The sequence below is a fragment of the Mastacembelus armatus genome, chromosome 9, assembly GCF_900324485.2.
Source record: "Mastacembelus armatus chromosome 9, fMasArm1.2, whole genome shotgun sequence".
NCBI lineage: Eukaryota > Metazoa > Chordata > Actinopteri > Synbranchiformes > Mastacembelidae > Mastacembelus > Mastacembelus armatus.
In genome coordinates this window covers 22,510,471-22,535,798 of record NC_046641.1, presented here as the reverse complement: position 1 = coordinate 22,535,798, position 25,328 = coordinate 22,510,471, and the positions used below count along the sequence as shown (strand labels likewise).

Genomic DNA, 25,328 nt, shown 5'->3' with positions numbered 1-25,328 from the left:
TTCCAATAGCTCTGTTGGTTGTTCTGTTTACGTTGCATGGGCCACTTCATAGCATGTGCTGCACTCCCAGTTCTACGAGACAATATTCACACCTGTGGCTCGTTGGTCTAGGGGTGTGATTCTCGCTTAGGGTGCGAGAGGTCCCGGGTTCAAATCCCGGACGAGCCCGTTGGCTGGTTATTAACACGTGTGGGCTTGAGCAGGTTTATGTGGAATTTTGGGCAACTTCATAGCATGTGCTGCACTCCCAGTTCCACGAGACAACGTTCACACCTGTGGCTCGTTGGTCTAGGGGTATGATTCTCGCTTAGGGTGTGAGAGGTCCTGGGTTCAAATCCCCGACGAGCCCGTTGGCTCTTTATGAACACGTGTGTGCAGTTGCACTGTTACCTTGCACCAAATTTTACAGCATGACACTGATCTCAAATTCATAATTTGGCCCTCATAAATGGCAGTAGTCCTGAGTCAATCTGGGATTCCAAGAAGATGCTTTGTAATCCACAGAAGATCAGCAGCACTGCTCGCTGAAGTACCTTAAAAACTGTGTGAAAGTGAGTTTAGGAGAGTGGGTGGCATTTTGAAGGAAAATATGACCAGATGTGGATTTTGTTTAAGTATGTTTGTAATGTGTTTGCTGCACACAATGTTTTTATTGCTTACTGTAAGGCCACACTCACAAAAATGATTCTCAAAAGAATGAAAGAAAGATAGATAGATAGATAGATAGATAGATAGATAGATAGATAGATAGATAGATAGATAGATAGATAGATAGATAGATACTTTATTAATTTCTCTTTTTCAACAAACAATATTTTGTTAAATAATAATAATAATACTAAAAAAGATAATAATGTTAAAAAGATAATACTAATATTTATACCCTAGTTCTACTTCATCACAAGAGTTTGATTTAGTATGTGTTGTCAGTGTCTTTTGTCTTTGAACATCAATTAGTTTTGGCAAAATTATTAACAATTTTTTCATTGCATAACAAAATAAAGTCATCGAGTCCAAAGCAGCTCATTAGGATGCAAAAACAAAACTGCAAACGATGCAACACATCTAAATGATCTTCACTGTGATTTGTTCAGCGGTCTTACTAATAAATAAATAAATAACTAAATAAAAAAATAAAGCAGAATAAAAAAAAAAAAGAAAACAGCGGATCACATGACCACCTCCGTTATTTCCTGCAGCAGCCTGCGACAGCACAGTAGTGGTGCGGTTGGTGTTTCACGCACATTCCCGGAAAGAAAAAACCGTCCACACGTACTGAAGGCCTCTGCCACACTGTAAACCCTGTTGCAGTCACACCGACGGCGGATACAAACACACAACATTACCGCTTTCTGTTCTCAGGTGCTCTCTTTTGGTTTCCAATCCTTGTGAAAAGCCAGTCTTGATAATGGCGACAGCTGCGGTGTCTGCCCCTGCTGGCTGCGGCCCCAGCCCCGGTCCGGGAACCGAGCTCGTCCGCGGGCAGGCTTTCGACGTCGGGCCTCGGTACAGCAACCTCTCCTACATCGGGGAGGGAGCCTACGGGATGGTGTGGTGAGTGCACCCTTGTTTACATATTGTTTACTCCTTGTGTTTTTATCTCTTTGGCCGGATTACAACACAATAACATCATAACACGTTTTACACAGCGATCAACAGGGTGAAACTCACGTTACTTTGCGTAAAAGACGCTTTTTGTTTGCGCAGAAAAAATCAGGATTGCAGATTTTTGTTGCATTCATGTTTTTTTTTTTTGTAGAAGTCACTAGTTATACTTTACCCAGAGGTCGATTTTTATCTAATTAGTCACTTGGATCAGTGGTCAAAATGTTTCACCTAAATGTTAAGTTCATCCTTATTAAACTACTTTATTCAACATAAGCTGCAAATCTTCTCCTTTGCTTATAATATTTCTACAGCAGGGTGTGTGCGGTCCTCCACTTTAATTACATTGATTATGCTTCACCTAATAGTGTCTGATATCCTCCCAAACTAGTGCAATAATCGCCTTTTATTCTGAATGTGTGGGCTTTCATCTGTAAGTCATGCAGAATTTACGCTCATCTAACACTCCTACATCTATTTTTTTTTTTTTATTCACTGTCATCGCCCTAAAATGTCCATGTGTTTTCACCCATAGTAGCTGTGCACAGTGCTCCGTGTTAGTGATATTTGCATGTCAAGGGGGTTTCCTTGCAAGTTTGTATCAGTAGTTGATGCTGATGACTGTTTACATGCAGGAATTTATAGGTGTGGAAGAAGCATTTTATACTTAAAGGAATGATATTATGCATGTAGTGGGTCATAAACTCAATTTATACACTGTTATATAGACCCTGACTTCACAATTATTACCTTAGTTGATCTACATTTTTATTGTTCGTGCTCATAATTAACCCCAAAGATTCATTTTAACCTAATCTGAGATTGTATTAAGTCAAATCCTGTTCTTGTCTTTAAAAAAAACACTAGATCTTGTTGTTTCTGTGGCCAGTGAGTATAGTTGGCTTTAAAGTGTGCACACTGTACTGTATTACATAATATACTGTCCTTGCAGTGTAGTGTAGAGACTGTAATACTTCAGAGTAAGTGCTGAAATCTGTGAAGTGATGGTCAGGTAGAAGCTGAGTAACATAACTGCAACTAAAATCTGAATAATTTCAGAAATGTATTCATGTTATTGATGCCAGTCAATGTAATATTATTAGGTGTGATCTGTTTTAACAGTTGATTTTGTTAAAATGTGAAAATGTGCTGGTTTATTTGTCACATCGCTATAAACTGTGAAGTTTGTCAGACAAAATAAGTAATTTGAAGAGATTATTTTGTACTTGTGTTACTTATTATTTCACGTTTGCTGTTGTTATTTTCAGTTTACACTCTTTTACACTTAAACATTTAATAATTCATTATTATATTAATCCAACTAATTAATTATCCATTAGTTGGCAGACAGAAAATCAATTTCCAGTTATTCTGGTTGTCAGTTACGCTAAACATTACATGGGGTTCATACTGTTTAATTTATGATTTGTGCACAAATTGTGAAGGGATTTGCATCATTTTCCTCTTGGTTGCTTAGGGGTGTTTTGTTTTTTTTTTTACTGATGCATAGGTGAAAATTCAAGAATCTGTACAGCTTTTTTTTTTTAAAGTTTTAACTAAATACGACTGCGTTAAGAAAACGAGGTCAAAAAATTCTCAGCGTCTGAAATACCCAACCTGAAACTGCTCACACAAAGATGAAGAGTGGATTTTTTTTTTTTTTTTAAGTAATGCTGGATATGTTGTTGTCAACTTGTGGGCTTTGTCGTTTCACTTTTCGCTGTTTCATTGCCCTGGTGTCTCTGCACTTCACCTGTCAGTCACACAGTGTAGGCAGCACTGTGACGTTTTTATTCCTTGACTTTCTTTTAATGAGGTTTCAGTTTCTGTAAGTTGAACTCTCCGTTATCTCTGTATCCGTGCTGACTGTCTGCGTGTGGGACTCAGAGCTTTCTTCAGCTGCATTTTGCAAACGCTGCTTCCAGAAGTGTGACGTGCACAAACAGAAGACTGGAATGTTTTAGGCCTCATCTGGGCAGGAGTGAACACAGCCTTTCAGGTCACACCAGAACTTTGATTGAATCTGCTTCTTAAATGTGAGTCTTGATTATCTTTCCAGGGACCCGCAGTACATTATAGGACAGTCTCAAGCATTTACAGGAAACGACCCCAAAACACAATCACTCATGGGTATAAAATATCTCTTCTTCCCTGACATTTGAGATCATAAATTACAGCAACAGGCACAGACAGATCCATTGTGCTGACTAAGGCTGCAGGACTGAAATTATTTTTGTTTTGACTCCAGTGATGTGTCAAGTCTGCAGATTACAAAAAGTTTGTGTCCATCAGATGTGACCTTTTTAAAAGCCTTTCTTACTGTTGAGGATATTTTCTTTGAGGTTGTTAAGACATTTGTGTCTTTAAGGTGATTTTTGAAAGCTAATCCCCTCATTGTAATAAATTAGTTGCTGTTTTAAAGCCCAAATTAAAACTTCATTGTTCTTTCAGGTGCATCGTGATCTTTGCTTATGTTCACATAAAAGCCCAGTTCTTTACTTGCTGTTTGGTTGTTTTCTGGGTCTTGGCCTGCTTATAGGCAGATGGAGTGGGTGACGTGTCAGCCTTTAGCATCCTTGCACTTGTCTTGCTGCGTTCTTCTTGAGACCTGTGGTTTTCAGTCAGTTGGTCATGTTGCTTTGATGTGCAGCAGCTAGAGAAAGTGTTGCGGCACGTACTTCATAGATGCCTCTTGGTTTGCATCTGAAATATTTAAGACTAGGATGTTCTTGCTCATAATGGTGGCATTTTTAATAATATTGCATGTAGCCTGAAAAACCATGAACATTATACAAGAACAACTTTGGAAAACAGACACATTCAAGACTGAAGCAGAGACTCTGTTGACTCTTACCAAGTCCCCCAACTCACCACGTCCTGCTTTACTATCGCTTTCTTGTTTTTGCTGTGCAGTTTCTACTTGACTGCACAAACGACAGCAAGTGTAACTCTGTGAGTGAGGATTTCCAGGCGATCATAGGTGTTAGTTAAGAGAGAGCCAGAGTTAATATAGAAATGTATACTGTAAACTACAGTTTACTACAGTATCTGGTATTTGTTGCTACAGCTGCACATAAAAGTGTCTGTGTTGTAAATTTTGTTTTAAAATCTTTCTTAAAAAGTTAGTTATCATGATATTATCAAATAGTTTCTGTTTTCATCAGCATTTGATCTAAATTCTTTGTTAACACATTAAAGACCGGATATTTCTTTTTTTCCAACTTACCCCAGTGGCCACGTATTTTCCTGGCAGGCTGTTTTTTTTTCTATAAATGAGTTTACATCTCATTAACTTTTTATAATATTTATTTTAAACTTTCAGTGTTTGAATATAAAACATTATTTCATATTATGAAACAGTAATTTACAATGCATGCATAACATTACTACTTTTTATGGACTATAATCTTGATGAAATTATAAACTACATGCAAAACTAATCAACATAATCCATAATAAGGTTTTATGGATGTAAAGAAGTAATACAGTACATCAAACACAAAAAATACTCTTATTTCTGTAGTGTCCATTTATTTAATCTGTTCCTTTGTTACACATTTTACCATTGTTAGTATGCACTTAGCACTACATTGAGACACATAGTATCCAAAAATTATCCCTGAGCCCTTTGGTTTGATTTATCAAGGAGACCTTATCTTTTATAGTTCTAATTATTTCATATATTGTATTTAGCATAGAGGCTATATATAAAAAAAAAAGTTCCTAGTACTTTTTTAAAGTATGGTACTGCCGAAAAAACTTCCCAAAGTATTTCAGTTTCGTTCATTTCCTTCCGTTTTCTGAAAGAGGCCATTTCTAAAAGCATGAGGATACTTGAAGACGAAGATAGCGACTATTCGAATCACTAAAATGCAATTAAAACATGAAGGTAATCGAGTTTAATACATTGACGACTGATGTAAACACCTAAATAGACAAAGTAGGTCCAATATATCAAAGCAGGTGGCATCTAAAGACAGTGTGTAGAAAACACGAGTGAACTCGTGATCCGTCCGCAATGTGTTAGAGAACAAGTTTGTAGACCCAAGATCTGCTCTTCTTCCAGGTTACCTTCTATTCCCTTGGCGTTTGGTCCTCAGTGTACCTTCTCGGAAAAAGTCTGTCGCTTTTTTATCTTTCTGAGAAGCTGAAACATGAGACAGGGTGTTAGTGTCCATATTCCAAGCAGACAAATCTATTAAAATTGGAGCATTTTAATCAAGATTATACAGTTATTTTATCACGCTCTGTGGTATGTTAAAGGGGTTTCTCTTCATCATGTAATCTAGACAGTACAGGGTAGAGAAAACATTAATATTCTGAATCTCTGTTCTCTAAAGTTTTGAGTGTGTGTTGGGATGCAGTGTATTATACAACCTGGTTGTGTTTGACTGTGTGGTGAGAGGCCGGTCGACTGTGAGGTATGTCTGTGTCATTTTCAGAGTATATCTATTTTTGTTTTCAATAGGCTCTTACTGACGGTGAAGCTGTTGCATGTCAGGGTTTTCCAGTAGCTGAGAACTTGAACAGATTGACGCTGCACTGAGCTTCCAAACACAAGCCTCGGTTCGTGTACACCTTCTGCTTACACAATCACAAGATACTGTATCACACTCTGTGATGATATTCGGAGGCTGCCGCGGCATGCTCTGCCTTTCAGTCCGCCCACATGCACAGTTAGATCATGGGGGAATGCTGCTGAAGTCACTCGTGTTTATAAAAAGTTTTCTATCTGAAACGATGGCAGCTAGTTGGTCAGATTCTCATCGCTTCTGCTATAGATACATGGTTGTTGTTTATTTGTTGCTGTTTCTCATCAGATTTTATTAATTAGAGCAGCTGCTGGATCTGTGCACCTCTGCATTCACTTCTGAAATCTGCTGATAAAGAGCATTGATAGTAATGTTATATCTATAAGGTGACATGAGGACAGAATTTTCTATAGCAGCTGGCAGCACAACTAGTTTAAATGACATTTTTTCTTACCATGGAGAACCACTCAGTGGTTTTGGTGTCATATTTGCTCACTTTAAAGACTATTGAGCTGTGTTTTTGCAATTCACATTTTATACATGACCTGAACACATCAGCTTTCTGTCTTCAGCTTTCTTATATTTTGAAACCATTTTGAAACTTTACATTTGGGGAAGTTGGTGAAGGATTTTCATTAACTGTTTTAGCCCTAATTTCCTTTTAGGTGAATAAATATAAAGTTGTTACAAAAGTCTGTGCTATAATTCAGTCAAAGCTTCAGGTCATTTTGTGGTTTTAACTAGTTATTGTTGAATACAGCGTTCTCGTTTGCAACAAAATGCCATTTAGAAAGAAAGTTGGGGGTATGTTCTATGGCTGATGCACATTTTACATGTATATGATAAACAATCCCTGGCCCCTAATTAAATTTCTTGGTCATTCCTGTTCTCCTCCTGGGGATTCTGACTCCTCCTAATCATGATCTCGACTCATTGACCCTCCTGAATCTCGGCCATTGCTGATGCTCTGCTTCATCCTGCCGTGAGCCGTCCTCTTGAAATGCCACCGTGGCGCCCGTCTCCGTGGCAACCCCTCTGCCTCTGACATCAGTACCAGCACTCCACAGCCAATGGGAGAAGCAGAGAGAGAATGAAAGCTTTGACACTCTGAAATCCTGTTGTGCAATTCAGAAGGAGATGTAATTTGGGTTATTACGCCTGCCAAGACGGGCCCGGAGACTTCTGGTTCAACAAGCACGCTAAACCTTCATGCACACTGCTGCTTTTTGTATTGAAACTTGAATTTGATGCACATCATCAAGGCCTGACACATGCATTTTGTTGGAGCACTGCTGTTGCACATTGGCCTGTCACTTGCTGCATCCTCAGTACATCAGGACATATAATTAAAATGAGACCAAACCCTTTTGCTTGTGTTACAGTGCAAGAACTTCTTATGGCTGAGATTTGCAGACGTGATCAGCTTTGAATGGAGCTCATGGATTCATTTTTTATATCAAAGCATGTTTACAGAGGCCGCGAGGTTATTCTTCATCCTCGACTGTTGTTCAAAGAAGATAAGCCCAATATTTGCATTTAAAATAAATAGTTATGTCTATTTTTGTAAATTTATTTTGTAAGTATCATGGGCCTTTCTGTTCCTCTGGCTGATGTTCCAAGTTCCCAGCAAATCAGCAAATAGTTGTGGTTGATAATTTCCTGTGCATCGAGATAAACAACTATAGGTCTCTTATCTGGATCCTTTACGATATTAAAGCTGCAAACCAGCACTTATCACTTTAAATACAAAAATAGTAAAAACTGTCAAAGGTCACATCTTGTAATGTTTTGTTTTGTCCTTCCAATAACACAAGATTATTTAAAACAAAATAGAAGCAGAAAGAAGCAAATCTTTATATTTCAGAAGCTAGAGGTTATTTTCAGTTTCTGCTTAATTAGGCAGTTGCCAGTTAGGACACTTAACTTGTGTGTGACATGTTAGAAAACAGTGACTAACTACCCAAAGTGACATTTGTCATATGTCTTGTTCTGTTTGCTATTATGTAAACAAAACAAAGCGGGTGAGAAACTGGAACCAGTTTACTGTGGTTTATGTGCTCAGAAATAAAGACTTAAATTTTCACTTAGAAACGACCTACATAGTGATAGTACCATGTTAATCTGTAGAGACTTAGCTGGTCCTGGAATCTACGACCTTACTGATAAGGAGCTCAAACAGAGATAGAGATACTGAGGTCCGACTGTTTGGTCAGCACCTGAGGGCTTGCAGTCATACAGTGGTTATATTGTATGGGAGTGGCAGTGTGCATACAGGTAGAGAAATGAATAAAGATGGAGGGCTGCTGCTCTACAGTGTTTTTCCCTGTGTGGGTTAAACTGCTTTTACCGCTCATGTGCTCCAGTCTGCAAACCTGCCCTCACACTAAAGAAAACCAATCCTGATCAATGAAATAGGTGAAGTTGATCACTTTTAAAGTTGCACAAAAGGGCCAAACGTAATCATCTCGTCATAAAATGCTCTGCTCTCAGACTTTTCTCATTGTGAACACACCTGTTATTTACACCCCATATTTCTTTGATGCTAGTGTGCTTCTCTGCATTCAGTGTGTAATTAATCTGGGTGTGTAACTAAGTTCACTTTGGGTTCTGAGGTAAATTAACTTTATATAATTAAGCTGATTTCACTCTAGTTTCCCTGATAAAAGGTTCAGACCTGAAAATGTAAAAACAAGTAACGTGTGGACAGATAAGGATGTGAAGCCTCATTGTTCCCTTTGTGTTGTCTCTGTTAGGGTTCAATCATAGCGACCGTCTTCTTTTCTCTGACCAATGACCCATAATGTTAAGTTATTCAGTTTACTATCCTTAATGACAAAGACGAGCATCAATTCCACATATTTGATTAGGGGCAACAGAAAACACTGGATAGTTTTGTGCCTCTCACTCGTTGGTGCAGCTATAAGCTGCTGCAGAAAGAAGATTGACTAGTTATCTGGTGCAAACTAATTCAAAACACCGAAGATTAGAAAAGCATAAATTAAAGTAGATTAATAGCACATCCAAATGAACAAGAAATTGTCTTGTTAATTAGTTAATATGTCGTGTGTTGATAATAACACACCTAGATTTGGTATTGGTGCTGAAGTTGCCAAATGCTTTCTGGTTCATGTTTCCGAAATGTGCGGATTTGATAACAATAATCTGTGTAGAAACAGGCGATAATTAAAATGATCAATCCTTTCTGCATTAATGTGTTACTGTTTTAACCATGATTTCCCCCAGGAAATGATGTAGCCAGTAACACTCATTGAATACATGATGCCTGCTGACTGAAATAAGATCTCTGCTCTTTTTCCTGGAGGTTAATGTTTATGTGGTGTTTATTTTAGACTTGTGGTTTACCTGCAGGAGATCTTACTGTGAAGCAGGGCCCCGGCCTTTGATGAAATAGCAGTTACATACCAAACTGTGGCTCTATATCAATTAATATCAAATCTCAAGGTGTGTTGTGTGCATAGTTCAAGGATGGAAAAGCTGCTTCCTCAGTCACTTCCTCATAGTTTGTAATGACTAGAGACATGTTATGGAGACAGCTATTAAAATATGATATAAATCTGGAGGTGTGTATGCTACATGCAATTAAAAGCTAGTATTATTAAATTTAATTTATAATATCTCAATAAAACGAGTTGGTGTGTCTTTACCTGTAGCTCCTCATGTCTGCTTCCCTATAACCTTTGCAGGTTATTGGTGCGTCAGTGTTTTCTTGTAAACAAATATTATATTATTAGCGTTAATAACTTGTTATCAGAAAAGACTAAAAATAGCCCAAGCTGCCCACATCTTTAGTGTGATCAACAGTCCAGAGCTTATTAATGTTCAGCTCCCAAAACTCAGAAAACACCAAATCATTAGGTCATAAAAGCTGAGAATGTGACTGAGTAGTTTTTGCACTTTTACTTAATTATTAACCTAATCAATTAAAATAATCAGCGTCATGGTTATTTCTGAGAATTAACCAACAATTCATTGCATTCAGTTATTTTTTAAATTAGAAATAACTGAGATGTGCTGACAGAAATTTGGTACAAACATTAATAAATTCATGCACTTGGCAAATCGTAAGTAGATTTAGGGTTAGCAGGAGATCGGACCAGATGTCAGCAACAGAACAGAGTGAAGTGCACAGCGAGACTGAGAGCACATTATGTGCAAAGCTAACTTTCCACAGTCCTGCCAGCAGATTGAAGAGTTATTGTTGAACCAAATGACCAGATTTGTGACAGTGATGACTAATTGAATAATCAACTATATTGGCTGGATTATTGGAATTTAAAGACAATTATAATGCTCATCCCTAAAAACATTTCATCTGCAGAAACAGCATCATTAAAACCCCCTCTAATCCTGCTGCACCACTGCTTAATGCAGTAAATATGTCACAGGACACTGGGCTGTGAGTGTTGGTGAAGCGTTTCCTTGCACAGTGTTGGTCACGGTGGTGTAGGTCTCGTTCGTGCATGGACCCTCATATCTACACTTTCATGTTACGTGATGCATTGTGAGCTTTTCCCCTTCTTCCTTCAGCCTAGCCCCTCAAACACTGTCATGGAAACGGCCCTATTGCGTAACTCAGCCACTGCAGTGTGAAGCCTTGTATTCCCATCTCCTTGGAAACAGCCCCCACCCCCCATACGCCTTCCTCGCCATTGAGCATGCTCAAACAACAATACAGAAGCAGTGGAAACAGGAAAAGCATCTCAGAGCTGTGACAAGACACCACAGTGCAGCTCTTATTGTGGTCAGAGCATCTCTATCAATAAAAGTATAACACACGCCGCACCAGTGAGATTGTGTGTTTTGTCCAACTACAAACCCCAAACCTCATATTGTTAATGTAGGTCTATTCACATTTGAGGAACTGGAACCAGTTAATTGTGAGCATTTCTTCCTAAAATAGCCCCAAAGATGAATCAGTTAGCAAAATCATGGCAGGTTAATTTTTTTTTTTAATTAATTGAGGGATTGTTTCACCTTGACCTTCGAGAGGTTATCAATATGTTACATATAGTCCCTTAAATAACAAAACAGCCAGTCCTCCCATTTGAGCAGCTGGAACCAGAGTCATCTGTGTGGGACAGGTGTCACCACCAGCTGAGTGTGAGTGTTCAACCAGGTGATGTCTCCTCCCCAACAGGCGTAACGGACTTATGTCAATAAAAGACAATGGGTAAACATATAAGCACTAGGTCCACAAGTCCTGTGACACTAAAGTCCACACTTGATAAGGCTGAGTAGGTCTCAGTGTACTTTGTACTTCCTCAAAAAGTTGTTGCACGACTGGACAAACTTGACAAGGAACTAAGGGTCTTGCTTCAGTGAACATGGTGAAATATAGAATCCTCACTTCTCTCCACACTAAACATGATGGACTACTCCTTTCTATAACAGCCCATGCAAATATATAAGCCTGAATGTAGCACATCAGAAATTGCAGAACCGAACTGCATAAAGAATATAACTCTAATGATTGTAAAGATTGGGGTTTCTGTTATTAGCCCCCACCTCATTAATAAGGACAAAATAACAATGTTAGTATAACAAAAGTTCAGCATCTTCTAATATGATCATAGAGCTGCATGGACACCAGGCTAAAACAGCTTCAGCAGACGCTGCTTCATAAAGAACCAGTATTGCAGGACTGTCCAATACTAAACTACCAACTGTGTTTATTAACAACAGAAAAAACATCACGTCTTGAAATCTGGAAACCTGGGAGCAGCAATTCTTTGGCATTTTTGCTTTAAAAAAAATAAATTACAGTTCAGTGCTTCAGTTGAAGTTTCATGTCTAGTTATGAAATTATGCAACATCTATACCAACATTTTTGCAACTGGTGCACAGTCCTGCTTATGCAACCCAATTTAGACAAATGTGTAATCTTTGACCTCAATGCATTTGGTTCAAACACTGAGATTGTATTTTAAAGACATTTGGCTTGTGAGAGAAATATTGTCAGTTGTCAATAATTGGCAGGAGCTCTATACCATTGACTGTTTGTCTGCTCCCTGTGTCTCTGTACACGAGGGTATGTACTGGTACAGTACAGTTACATGGAGAACTGCTTCCTCCCACACACACTCCTCGTACACAAGTGGAAAGGAAGGTCACTCATATTTCCCTCGCAGAAGGCTGGCACACTTGTGTTTACATTTCAGTCCCTACACCCCCATCACTATAGCAACTCGTTTTCTTATTTTGTCGTACTACGTGGGTGTTTTTCAGTCTCCTCTGTTTGTAATGTGCAGAAATAAAACCGTGCTTGGCTGCATGTAAATGATGAATCTAGGAGAACTTGAGGAAACTATTAATATTAAAAGCTTTCTCGATTTGTCATCCTGAAGTACAGCTCAGTTACATTTTTGTGAGCAAGTTGCAGCAGTTTGAGATGAGGTGACTTGGAGATCCAGCAAATCCTGGAAGCTGGCAGCAGTAATTTGCATTTCTTGGCGTTAGTTGGTGAGTTGGATGTGGTTTGGATGTCTCAGTTCCTGTGCACTGAAGATGTCTGGCCAGTTTGTACCAACACCGGACCATAAATTCTGGTTATGACAATCTTCAAAATAGATCCACCAAATTTCTGTCATAACATTTAAGCCTCAATATGCTTTAATCAAGAATACAGTGATTTTTACGTAACCCCACAGCACCATTTTTTAAAAAATTTTTCTTAGATCCCAGTCTGGGAATTGAGAATATCTCATGGTGAGTGGGCATGAGGAAGCTGAAACAGCAAATGAGCCAGTGAAGAGACTAAAAATTCAACAGTGGACATGTCTGTACCTGGAACGGTTTTACTTGGTGTGTAGGAGGTGTCTCATTACAAGCAGGGTTTTGGTTTTAGAGTAAAACTGAACAATTAGTCTGCTGGGCGTAGACACGCACAGTCAGATTTTTACACATGTAAAACAGTCACTTCTGTCATTAGGTTTGTTGGCTTTTTAGTAAAAACGACCCTCTGAGCTGCGTCAAACTGCTGTTTCAACACACAGAAAACAATTTAAAACGTGCAGACTGCAGGACGAGCATCATCTCCAGAGGAAGAGACTAGAAAGTGCAGCCACATGTTACTCCTCTTTACTTTATGCCCGAGGGCATGCAGGTATTTCTTTTGTGTTTACCTTGGAACATACATGGGAGTGCCTTTTACGTCATGTTCTTGGGTGATACCTGGTGGCGAACACTTCTGCTTGGGAAAAGATTAGTGAGCAGAAAGTCAGTGTGTTACCTGTGGCCATGTTGTTGGTTGTTCAGCCACGTTTACACACTTGTGTCGTGTAGTGAGCAAGATATTTAAGTTGAATTAAAGAGGCTGCAGCAGTCTCCTTTTAGAGATTGCTTTGTTCTTGGCAAAGCACAGTATATTTATCTTGATCAGGACACACAGGCTCGGTTGCTTCAGCCCCTCTGGCTCGGTGTAGTGCAGGTCAGTTGCACTACATGGCGTGACCATGTGCAGCTTTACTGCATCCTCTCATCAGGGCAGAACTTCGCTGACTTGCAGTATTATGGTCCTGCAGGATACTAGAGAATTTTTTTTTATAAATCAGGTATTCGTACTTGATTTGCTCTTGTGTAATGTAAAATGTTCTATGGTTTGGAGATTTGTTCCACTCCTACGTGTTTGTTCTTACTTTTATCTGACAGGCGCTGCAGCAGCTTCACTGCTTTCTGCTCCCCTCTGTATCGGAGGTCTGTTTGCAATGTGAAGATACAGCTATTGCACTCTATTTCTCTGTTACGACTTCACATTAAAAGCTTTTCACTGGCAAACCACAGGAAGGAAGCAGGATTTGTCAGTCAGGTTTATGCCTGACTGTTGCTGCTCAATAACACATGGTCTGTACAGCAAGAGATGATTTAGATTTTTCAAGTTGTTTGATCTTAAACATTTTTCAAAGCTTTGAGCAGATTAGGTCAATAGCTACAGGTGACAGGTGCTTACTTCCATTTGTGTGAACCACAAAACAACGTGCTGGACAGACATTGTAAAGTTTTTATAAATCTTCTATGATGTGTCAGTTCAATCTTTACACATTCTAATTATTCTCTCTGCATGACTGCACCCTGCAGGTTTTATGGATCAAGGTGGAAACTTCTCAAACTGCAGCCAAACTAAATTCCTGACATGACAGAAATCCAACCAATAGTTCAAGAACCAGATTGATCATTAGTTTCATGTCATGACCTTCAGACCTCAAACTGCATGTCAAACACCAACCAGTTTTGCCGTAATTTAGCCCAAATCTAAAATTAGTTAACCAGTTGAGGGCAAAAATGGGGTCAGTGTCTGCACTGGAACAACATCCTGTATTTTTCATAGGTGAGGTGAGGTTACATATAGAACAGTTTGTTGTAAAGGTGCAACCCAAAAAACAAAATATCAGTATTTGTGCTTCAGGGGTGGCAACCCACATTTAAATGAGAAGGATGGGTTGTCCTGAGTTTACTTTTCCTTTTCCTTACATTTATCAGTGTCTGATAATGCATTTTAAAGTCTAAAGTCTTTAATTTCACTTAAAATCTTCTTTTAATAATGCAGCTCTGCCTATGACCGGGACAACAAGATCCGTGTTGCTATTAAGAAGATCAGCCCCTTTGAGCACCAGACGTACTGCCAACGCACCCTGAGAGAGATCAAAATCCTCCTGCGCTTCAAACATGAGAACATCATCGGAATCAACGACATTATCCGGACACCAACCATCGACCAGATGAAGGACGTGTATCCTTTACCTCCATACTTTTCAGTGTTTCCTGTGTCTGCAGTTCAATTTATAGCCTTCAGTTTGGCATCAACGATGTTCTGGCATTTGAAAGTGTCGATACCGTGTTAAAATATCTGTATTTGATGATTTTTCAAAGCTACTTGAGCTTGTATTGTAATACAGGTTTCCTAGTTTTGAAGTGAATGGTTCATGTTACCACTTGGCTTCCAGCATTTGTAGTTGAACAAGGGTTTTCAGTTGCATTTTCTTACATAACGGCCACCTGTCACCATATATTTGGCAGAGACCCTCTTCACTGTATCTCAGCAGCAGCAGTAACAAATGGGTCCACAGGCAGTTTCATAATCCAGTGTATGTGCTGTTACAATCAGCTTTACCTAAAAGGACTGGATGTGACTGAAGGCCACAGCTACTCAGCCCACTGCTTCCTATTTGTCACAGAACAAGAAAAAACTACACCTGCATGTCTGTCCTGCACAGAAAAGAGCATTTCTTTACAACACGTTGTTTGAGGAAGCGTCCACATGGCTCCAACATGTTTTCACTAAGTTGCTGCCACAAAAGTGCCATCTCATAACGCCACCGTGACACCTCAGGGACTCTGAGATTTGACTGAATTGAGAAGTTGTGCAGGATACCAGTCAAGTCAGCAGTTTGTGGCTCTATCAGTCTGCTGTTACATCAAAATCAAAAGCGTCATCTGAGCTCAATGATGGCAAGATTTTTCTTTTTTCCAGTAAAACCTGATGTATTTTGGATACTCGGGCTAAAATCAATATTACAGTAAATTGTCACATTGACTCTGTTACAATTAGGACTGAGCCTGACATTGATTTTCATTATGATTTAATCCGTCAACTCCCTCTGTCGACTCTTGTGCATTTTGTCTGGAAAATAGAACAATTCTGATTTAGTTATCCTTGAGGGTGGCAGAGTGAATTTACTGAACATATTTGTAAAATGTAGTTCCTTATAGGGTCTTAGTGTTGTTCTGGGCACTTTGATTAACTGCCCAGCCTTATCAGATGGTCCAGATGGAAATAAAAATGTGACGGATCCCGACAAACATGGCTTTTATACTGTCAACATTAAAACACAAGGAGAGAGAGATCTTTAACCTGCAACACTCCAGATACATTGTCCAGGATCTGATGGAGACAGACCTGTACAAGCTCCTGAAGACTCAACACCTGAGCAACGACCACATCTGCTACTTCCTCTACCAGATCCTACGAGGGCTCAAGTACATCCACTCTGCCAACGTCCTGCACCGCGACCTCAAGCCCTCCAACCTGCTGCTCAACACCACCTGTGATCTCAAGGTAGCGTCTCAGTGAGAAATCAGCACGATTCAAAGAGCAGGCCTCACAACTTCCTCCTCACAGGTTCAGTTTTCCTGAACTGGTTGTAGATTTAATTTTAGGGCCCCATGGTGGTTTAAATGATGCGGCTGTCGTGTATTCAGGTCTACAAAGTATTTAACAAAATCAAACTTACTAATTATAGCAACAAACATTTCTTTACATGTTACAGACCTTATGTCTGAGAAGGACCACACAGAACAGCCAGGCCATGTTCTTGTGTTTTTTTAATTCATTGCCTTGTCTCTCATCTTTCTGCAGATCTGTGACTTTGGTTTGGCTCGTGTTGCTGACCCCGACCACGATCACACCGGATTCCTGACAGAGTATGTAGCCACGCGCTGGTATCGAGCACCTGAGATCATGCTCAACTCCAAGGTGAGTGTGTGTCACCTGCTGCAAAATGTTGACATGTCAGCGGTCAGGGATTAGGTTTCTTTTCTTTGCATTTCGAGCAATTCATCAAATGGTCTGAAAATAGTAATCTGAAAGCTGTGCGTTTGATTTTAATATGTATATGCATGTTGAATATGCAGGTGCAGTACGTGTTTCGGTTACTTTAGAGTGCTGCTCATGCTGTGTACCAGATCACTAACAGAGATTATATTGACTTTACACACGTTGTGTCCTTGTGCTGCTCACTCTCAGGGCTATACCAAGTCCATAGACATCTGGTCAGTGGGCTGCATCCTGGCTGAGATGTTGTCCAACAGGCCAATCTTTCCTGGGAAACACTACTTGGATCAGCTCAACCACATTTTGGGTAATAATTGTCTTTCAAACTAGTTATATTTGTAAAATATCAAGTTTATTGAGACCTCAGTCATTTGTGTAAGTTGTTTTCACATAAGTTACATTTTCTCACTTGAGAAGTTTTTCATAGTTTACAAGTTTTATTTTCAATGAAATTGTATTGAAGTAAATCTGTTACGGTGGCCCTGGACAAATTTTACTTTAAGTTGAGACAAATCTAAGTCTGAAAAAAGATTTGATAACTTTTGACTTAAACTAAAATTTTCACACTCACTGTCAGCATCAACAGCTTCGTGGTGCCAGTCCATAGATACTGTAGCTGTTAATATGCATTTAGCAAGTCTTGGTGCTAGACCACATATTGCGTCTCCCATCTGTCACTTGTGTGTTCAGACTGTTGGTTTTTGCTTAAGAAAACATACCCACATAACTGAAAACTGAAACTCACTGTGTGCCTATTCCCAGTTTAGTTCGCTATTTGCTAACTGTCACATACAGTATGAGAAATGTTTTCTTTTCTATAATCCTCTGTTTGTACTTTAGGGATCCTGGGTTCTCCCTCTCAGGAGGATCTCAACTGCATCATCAACATTAAGGCCAGGAACTACCTGTTGTCGCTGCCTTTGCGCTGCAAAGTGCCGTGGAACCGCCTCTTCCCCAACGCAGATCCAAAAGGTCAGAACCGGGACGAACACGATTCCTACTCATCACTTCTAGAATATTATCAGTGCTTCACTACACTAACCCCAGTAAGACACATATTGGTCCAAACCTAGCGCACTAGTTCATCACAGCTGTGTGCTTGAGTCAGTCATTTATAGAGGAAAGAGCTCAAATCTCCCTGTTTATCCCATGTACAATAATCCAAGCAGTTTGTAGGGTGCTATGGCGCCCTCTAGTGGACAGTTTACTGTTCTACATGATGTCCAGTTTGATGAGGTTTAATCACTTAAAATACCTGGGTCTACTTTAACAGTCCATCCCTGTTTTTCTGTTATTTGTGCTGCAGCCCTGGACCTTTTGGACAAGATGTTGACCTTTAACCCTCACAAGAGGATCGAAGTGGAGGAGGCTCTGGCGCACCCCTACCTGGAGCAATACTATGACCCCACAGATGAGGTGAGAGGCACCTTGGGCTGTTAATGGTCAGCGTGTTCTGTTTGAGCCTGTTGTACTCTTTTCCTAATCGAGATATCGGTTTGTCCTGTTTTAACGTCTCTCTGTGGTCCCCTTCAGTCTCTTCAGTGGTTGTTCTGACTCTGATTTGTATCTTTGTGGTCACTCTGCATCAGGTTTTTGCACTCACTGGTGGTTTTGCATCTCTTGCAGTGGCTTTGCATTTCTTTGCAGTGATGCGTATCTTTGTAATGTGTGTTGTAGTTCTTCTGTGTCTCTTTTGTGACCTTAACAGTCATTTTAAGCAGAGACTCAGGGACAGGCTCCCTGTGGAGCAAAGCCCACTTGACCAGCTCTGCAATTTTTAAAAATGTTTTATGTTTTTCCCCGTGCAGCCTGTTGCTGAGGCCCCCTTCAAATTTGACATGGAGCTGGATGATCTACCCAAAGAGACATTGAAGGAGCTCATCTTTGAAGAAACTGCACGTTTCCAGCCTGGCTTTAGGTCTTAACATCTCACACAGGTAAATCCACACCTCTGCAAGAACCAACATTAGATAGATGTGTTCAGGTCTACAGGCAGAACAAAACTGTCATGAGCAGCAGCACTGAAGTCTTGAAATAACCAGCTTTTCAAGGTCAAAAAAGAACAGGCTGAGTGGGATCTTCCTGCCCCCGCTGTGTTAAGAGCACAGTAGGCTTGACTGTCCATCCTTTAAACTACTTTAGGTAATAAAGCTGCGAGTCAGTGGTGTTACAGCTGTAAAAACTACTGTTAGATTTAACTGCTTGCCACTTAAGAGCTGAAGCAAAGACCTCACACTTTGATATGGATTTAAATTTAGCTTCTGTAGAGTATAAAACTGAGGTACTTCAGAAGAATAAAACCACTTTAAAAACCGTCTCTGTGAGCTGGCACTTTAAAGGTACAACACCATGTGTAATTGAACTTTATTGCCGTTTGCATCTAAAACAGAACCTCACACAGTTCTATATTTGTGTTTGGGTTTAGATATTTTTAATTTGTGGCTCAGCCTCTGAAGGAAAAAGTGGTGACTAACTCCAACAGTAACATTAATGTGAGGTTATGTGCCTCTTTTTAATCTCAGCTCCAAAGCAAATTGACCGTTTTATATGAAAGAGAGAATTTAGTTCTAACTGGAGTGTGTGATTTTCGTCATGTAACTGTTAATGACGTTTCAATACTTTTGTGCTTTAAAACAAAAGAAATTTTAAAAACTCAGTGTCTTTCTGTGAATTTTACAGTTGATGTTGGTCAAAACCCGCTTAGAAGCAAAATTCAGCCAGGTCAGAAATAAAAGTTATCATTTCCCACACTAATGACACTCCTCAGATGTGGCGTCCCCCCCCCCAAGATATGTACGAACCACCAGCTGTTCCCCGACAGGCCTCTTGTTGTGATAATAACTATTAGTGCTACGTTTTATAGCCCATCATCCGCTTTGTGTCAGCACGTGTAATTACTGTGTTTCCTCTCTGCACCATTTCGATGCAAAACATGATTCCACTGAAAAGGAACAGAGTGTGACATCACTTTAATGAGAGCAGCACAAAGCACATCGCTGCTCTTTTGCAGCTTTAACATTTATTTTCATCACTTTAATGTCTGTTATTACAGTATATCAATAAAGTCATGAATATTAACAGTCTGCAGCTGGTTTAAGAATAAATATAGTCCAGATGCTGACTCATACGTTTCTCATTAAGTGAAAGCCAAATGCAATAAGCCTCCAAATGTTCTTACATACACACGTGACCAGTATTTTTTAGGTCTCAATTAGTGTAATCCATGTTTTTAGATCTTTAAAAATAAAACCTAAGTCACGTCACCTGTCACTCGCTCATTGTTGGCAGTTTAAAGTGCTTTTCCTCTTTATTTGCTGTTGTTCAGATAAGAGCAACTGCAGGTGTCGCAGTTCCTTCTGCTGAGGCATGGTGGCGATCACGGCTCACTCTAATCTCATGCGGTCTGAGGGAAAAAGTCCAAGCTGAAGGTTCATGTGCCAGAAATTGTTTTAATTAATTAACTGGCTCTTGTGTTTTTATTCAAATGCTTCTACCCTGATGGAGTTGACCTCACAGTTTATCTGACACTAAGAAGTTTGAAACTTCACCCTTCACAAAGATCCTAATGTTCAGATTTAATTGACGCAGTCAGAGATGTGTTTGTTTAACTGTGTATTTATTAACAAGGTTGTAAGTTGCAGTGAACTGGTGCAGTTTTAGTGTCAGTGCATGTAATTACTGTTCAGAAACACGAAGGGGGAGAATATCAGTACCAGTACAACAGCTACAGAAAGAGTTAAATACTTTAACAAAAACTGAACCTGGTGAATATTTGAATTCAGAACCAGCAGCAGCTTTAGGATTGTTGGACAGAAGAATATAAATGTCCTAACAACAAATGGAAACTCTTTCATGAATGATCAATATCAGCCAGTGCCTGAAGACCAGCAGGACCAAGCAGAATTTATACGCCTCTGTTGATAATTGTGACATCAAAACGCTCATCACGCCGTCGTTCTTTCTTCTCCCTCCAGATGATTCTGTGGACTGGCTTCTCCGACGCCACTGCTCCTCCCCGCCTCCACGCTGTTGCTGTGATTTTTGTTTCGTTTTTATTTTCCTGTTGTTCACATCACCTGGATTCCTTGGGTCTCACTCGTCAAGTCCACTTTGCTCAGGAATGGCGTCAGGAATCAATCAATCAATCAATCAAATATGTCTTTTTCTTTTCGCTCTCCTGCTTTGTCGGAGGTGGGGAGTGACCCGGTGGGGTGGGGAGCTTCTCGTCACAGCTTACAGTTTGGGGGTGATTTTGTGTTTTAAGCCAAGATAAACAGTTGTTTGTGTGTGTCAAAGGCGTTTGGCTCTGGCTATTCCTGTCCAAGACCTTTCCATGTCCAGTCAGGTGGCTGTGATTGGCTAGCTGTTGTGTTTTTGGTGCAGCCGTCGTGGTCATAGCTCTGCCTACATTGCACAAACAAGAGTAGATTACTTCTAGAAGAATCATCCGTCATTTAACGACAAAAAAAAAAAAAGGTCTCTTGAATTTTCTAACCTCTATCGCACTGTTACAGGGATACAGGCCTAAAATCTGTTTTTTTTTCTTTCTCTGTAGATCTTACAACAAAAGGAACGCCCAAATAAAATGCTAACTGAAAAATGTATGCAATGAAATCACAAAATCAGCCAGAAGCTTTGCAGGCCACAAGCCATCACTCGGTGTTGATGAGTATCTATGTTTTATCCAAGGCCCTGTTTTTAATTCGAAACACACACAGAAAGGCCCAAATGCAAATATATTAATATGAATATAGAGTCTTAAGATGTTTTAATGGCAGGAGTGAAGGTGAATCAGATGAATTTATAATCTTGATTTTCTTAAAAAAAACATTAGAATACCAGTTCTCCTTTCTCATTGGCTCCAGTAAGATGTCAGTTTGTGTATAAATGCACCGAATTACAGGTGAAAGATTTCACAGTAAATTTCTGCCTTAGCCATAAGAAACTAAAGGAGCAGTCCGTTCGTTTCATACGAGTCTGTAAACACAGTATGATCTTCTTCATATGGGAGTAAATTTCATGCATCAGGACAAGAATTGACAAGAAGTGTTGTGCCTCCCGTTTCTTCCTGTTTCGTGTTTTCTTTTTGTTCGGTCTCTGTGAATCTCTCTCTCTCGCCTTGTTAGAATAATACTGTGCCCTTTGCATGACTGTTATAAGCTCTGTATACAAAGACGATGATGTTAAGTGCCACACAAGCCGGGCAGATCCAACGGGAGAGCGCCCAGGCTCTTTCTGTTCTACCCTTTGTGGTGTATCACTCTTCTCAATCACATGGTGCTTTTTGTCCTTTCTTTCCTTTGCTTCAGCGTTGTCTTTGTCTGGTTTTCTTCTACATTGTTTATTTCTACAGATTTCAGCCTCCTCATTTTTAGCCAAACTCCATCTGCATGCTAATGTCTTCTTGCTGTGGTTGCAAATAGGAGAATAACCATAGAATCTTTTCTTTTTTTTTTTTTTTTTCCCAATCACAAAAACAACAAAACATGTTGTTTCCTGAACCTGAGAAATGGGATCCAGGTGTGATATAGATGAAATTATACTCATCAGATCATGTTTTCCATTCTTTCCTTTGGAACATTTTTTTTTTAGGTTGGCTTTAACTTGCACATTTTCACATTGCTCACAGTTGGCAGTGTCAGTACCAGCAGACAGCTGCAGTAAAACGACCTGCAGAACTGCAGACCATATTCTCACTTTTTGTCAGTGACTGCTGATTAAAGACTGTTGAATTTGAAGATTTTAGTTTAAGTGAAAGGAATTATAACCATAGCATTACATATGTGGATCTGGAAACTTTTTTGGGAGGGGCGGGGGGAGCCAGAAGCACCGAGGCTTCATCAACCAACCGTATCGTTTTATTCGAGCAGCCCTGCAGCGCTTAGCAGCTGTCATTGTGTTTGTTTACTGGTGGGCTGCAAACGTCTGGCTTCATGGTGCACCCAGCCTTTTGGACGGGTTACACTGCTGCTCATTTGTAGGACTGACCTAATGAATGAAACACTGTAGTATTACTGTACTACAACACAAACGCATCTCAAAGCAGGCAAGAGTCAGAACCTACCTGAACGAGGGATTGTTCAAGAATCTGACTCTTCATTTAAGAAGTTAGAGATTTAAACCTAAAAATGAATATTTCAGAGCCATCAAGCTGCTTTGGCTGATTTTTCATTCTTACTAATAACGACAACAATGTTTATGGTCTGTCATAAAAGTGTTGGATGAGCTGCAAACTCATGGTTTTTGCTTCTTTCAAAAACACGTGAAGCTCAACTCAGCTCTTTGTACAAACGCTTCTCAGAGGGCAGAGCTGCTCTGAATTAAATCACAGTGGACTGAGCCAAAGAGAGAAAAGAGCCACGGTTTAACTTCGTGTTTGTTCAGCTAAATAATGTTTGACTGGAAATGATTGAAAATGTGAGGCTCTGCTGAAACGTACTACTCAATTCACAGTGTCCGACACCCCCTGAATGCACTTCTACACCACTGCAGCCAACAAAGATTGCTTTCTTCAGGGTTTAACCCTTATTTTTATGATTAATTGGTTAGATTGAAAATCGTGAAAATGCCCCTTCAGATATTGTTTATATTAATGATGCTATGAAATAAAAACAAAACAGCACATCCTCATATTCTGAGAAGCTGTAAGAAGAAAATGACTTTTATGGAATTTATTTTCTGTCTATTGATTTATCATCTAATTGCTGCGTCCTTTTTGTTAAATTGATCCACTTTGAGTTAACTCCACTTAATTTCTTAGGTAGTAAAAACCTATAGTTTCAGTAAATGCGCTGCAGGTGAGATAAACATGCAAACAAAAAAAAAAACAATACAGTTACAAATATTACAAATAAACTTGCGTTTAATGATTTGGACATTTCAAGGAAATTCCTGTATAAATAAAGAGCTGCTTTGAACCTTAACACATTTACCTTGAATAAATGTGTAAAACCTGATCTATATTTTACGTATAATCAGCGTGAATCTGCACAGTTAAAGCAGATATTAAGAAAAAACAGACCATAAAAGCTAAAGTGTTACCAGAAAAAAAATTATATATATATATGTTTTATGAAGTGTAATTTCTGAACCACGTTCCCCCAAAAAAACTGGTTGTGTTGGTTCCGTCCACAGAGATTTAACTCATCTGAAAAAAAATAAGTTTATGACCAAAACGCCATTGCAGAAATGACAGTTTTTGCACTCACAAACTTGAGCTACGCAGACGTCCCAGCTCTCCACACACCCGTCTGTTGCACGGTTATTAAATGCACTTGCTTCTACATTAATCGGGATGGGACTTGTAATCCAAGGTGCCTGCCGGGAGTCGACTTGCCTGTAGATAGTCTTTTTTTTTTTTTTTTTTTTCCTTTGGGAGGGAGGGGGTTTAGTGAGAACAGTAAGGGCACCGGAAACCTTACTGGCATTAGTTGTATAAAAAAAAAAAAAGCTTCTGCTGAGTTCTTTGTGCAACCTGTCTGTTTGTGCCTTTTTTGATAGTCTTGATATCCAAGATTTGATGTGCAGCTTTTGTTCAGTCGGGAATCCGTTGTATTCACAGTATATGCTCTTAAAAATGAACACAATCAAGTCTGGGGGTGGGAGGGGTCGCGGGCGGGTATCCTTATTTTTCTGTAAATTTTAAAGAGATTTGTTGCCACAGCTGTGTGATTTGTGACTGTATTGATCAAGATGAAAAGCAAACATTTCTATTTTTTGCGTTACCCTTTATTTCCTTTAACTTTGTTTTTTTTTTTTTTGCTTTTTTTTTTTTCTTTTGATGTTTTTGTGCAGATATTTTTATTGTAAAATGAATGTTATATTTGTTAGACACTAATCTTGTTTGAGTTGTCTCCAGTGGAAGTACTTCACTCTGTATGTTTTGATCAATATAAACCTTTAATTGTGTAGTTAACATTTCTGAAAGTTTAAAAAAAAAAAAAAAAAACAGCCCTTGGTTGTTCTTCACAGGTTTTTGTTTGACCTGCCATAGAAACTGTTTAAATTGACCGGTCAGTTTTATTTTGCTGTCATGTGAAGGATTTGACTTGAATGAAGCATTTATTTGCTGTTATTAAAGACTGACTGCCACTTTGAAACATGTTTTTTTTTTTTTTTTAATGTTTTTCTTTTGCATCTCTGCCATGACAGGTAAATAGACGTTCATTAAAAACACTGTACCGTCATTACCATCTCTGTGAAGTCTGTGAGTCACAACGGAGATTTCACCGGGCATGTTTACAGCATTAGCTATTGTAAACATTTATTGTTACAAACAAACTGCAAAATAAACGTTTCATGGAGCAACACGGTTTATAAAACTGTTTAATGAGAAGAAAATTCATTGAAAACATGCTGAATTGCTGTGTTGTTGTTTGCTACTTTAGAATTTGCAGTTTCATTCTCCACTTACAGGAGTAGCTTGACATTTTGGTGAAATACATGAATTCACTTTTTTGTCTCGAGTCAGAGAAGATTCACAGCAGACCAGGTGATGAAAGCTGAGAAAATAACCTCCCCAGCCCTTTACAGCAGCTTTATGGCTGATTTACACAAAAAAATGACACTTGCAATTTCTGCCTCTTTTAAAAGGTTAGAAAAGGTTAAAGGGGACGTATTTCTAC

General features: G+C 39.3%; 1 protein-coding gene and 2 non-coding genes across 4 annotated transcripts; all 3 read left to right on the top strand.

Moving 5' to 3' along the window:
• The first annotated feature begins 96 nt into the window (after nt 1-96).
• On the top strand, nt 97-168 carry trnap-agg (transfer RNA proline (anticodon AGG)). Its single transcript has one exon. It is a non-coding gene; the product is annotated as a tRNA-Pro (tRNA).
• A 109-nt stretch (nt 169-277) lies between these two features.
• Nucleotides 278-349, top strand: trnap-agg (transfer RNA proline (anticodon AGG)). Its single transcript has one exon. It is a non-coding gene; the product is annotated as a tRNA-Pro (tRNA).
• An 840-nt stretch (nt 350-1,189) lies between these two features.
• On the top strand, nt 1,190-24,803 carry mapk1 (mitogen-activated protein kinase 1). Of its 2 annotated transcripts, XM_026321089.2 has the most exons (9): nt 1,191-1,554; nt 14,701-14,883; nt 16,020-16,209; nt 16,510-16,626; nt 16,897-17,011; nt 17,545-17,676; nt 18,011-18,120; nt 18,513-18,641; nt 20,679-24,803. In XM_026321089.2, the coding sequence occupies exons 1-8, from the start codon at nt 1,409-1,411 to the stop codon at nt 18,627-18,629; spliced, it is 1,110 nt and encodes a 369-aa protein (XP_026176874.1). In that variant the 5' UTR covers nt 1,191-1,408; the 3' UTR covers nt 18,630-18,641; nt 20,679-24,803. The 2 variants fall into 2 exon arrangements, with proteins under 2 accessions (XP_033181248.1, XP_026176874.1); XM_033325357.1 differs by lacking the exon at nt 20,679-24,803 and having other exon boundaries at nt 1,190-1,554; nt 18,513-20,445.
• The last annotated feature ends 525 nt before the right edge of the window (nt 24,804-25,328 follow it).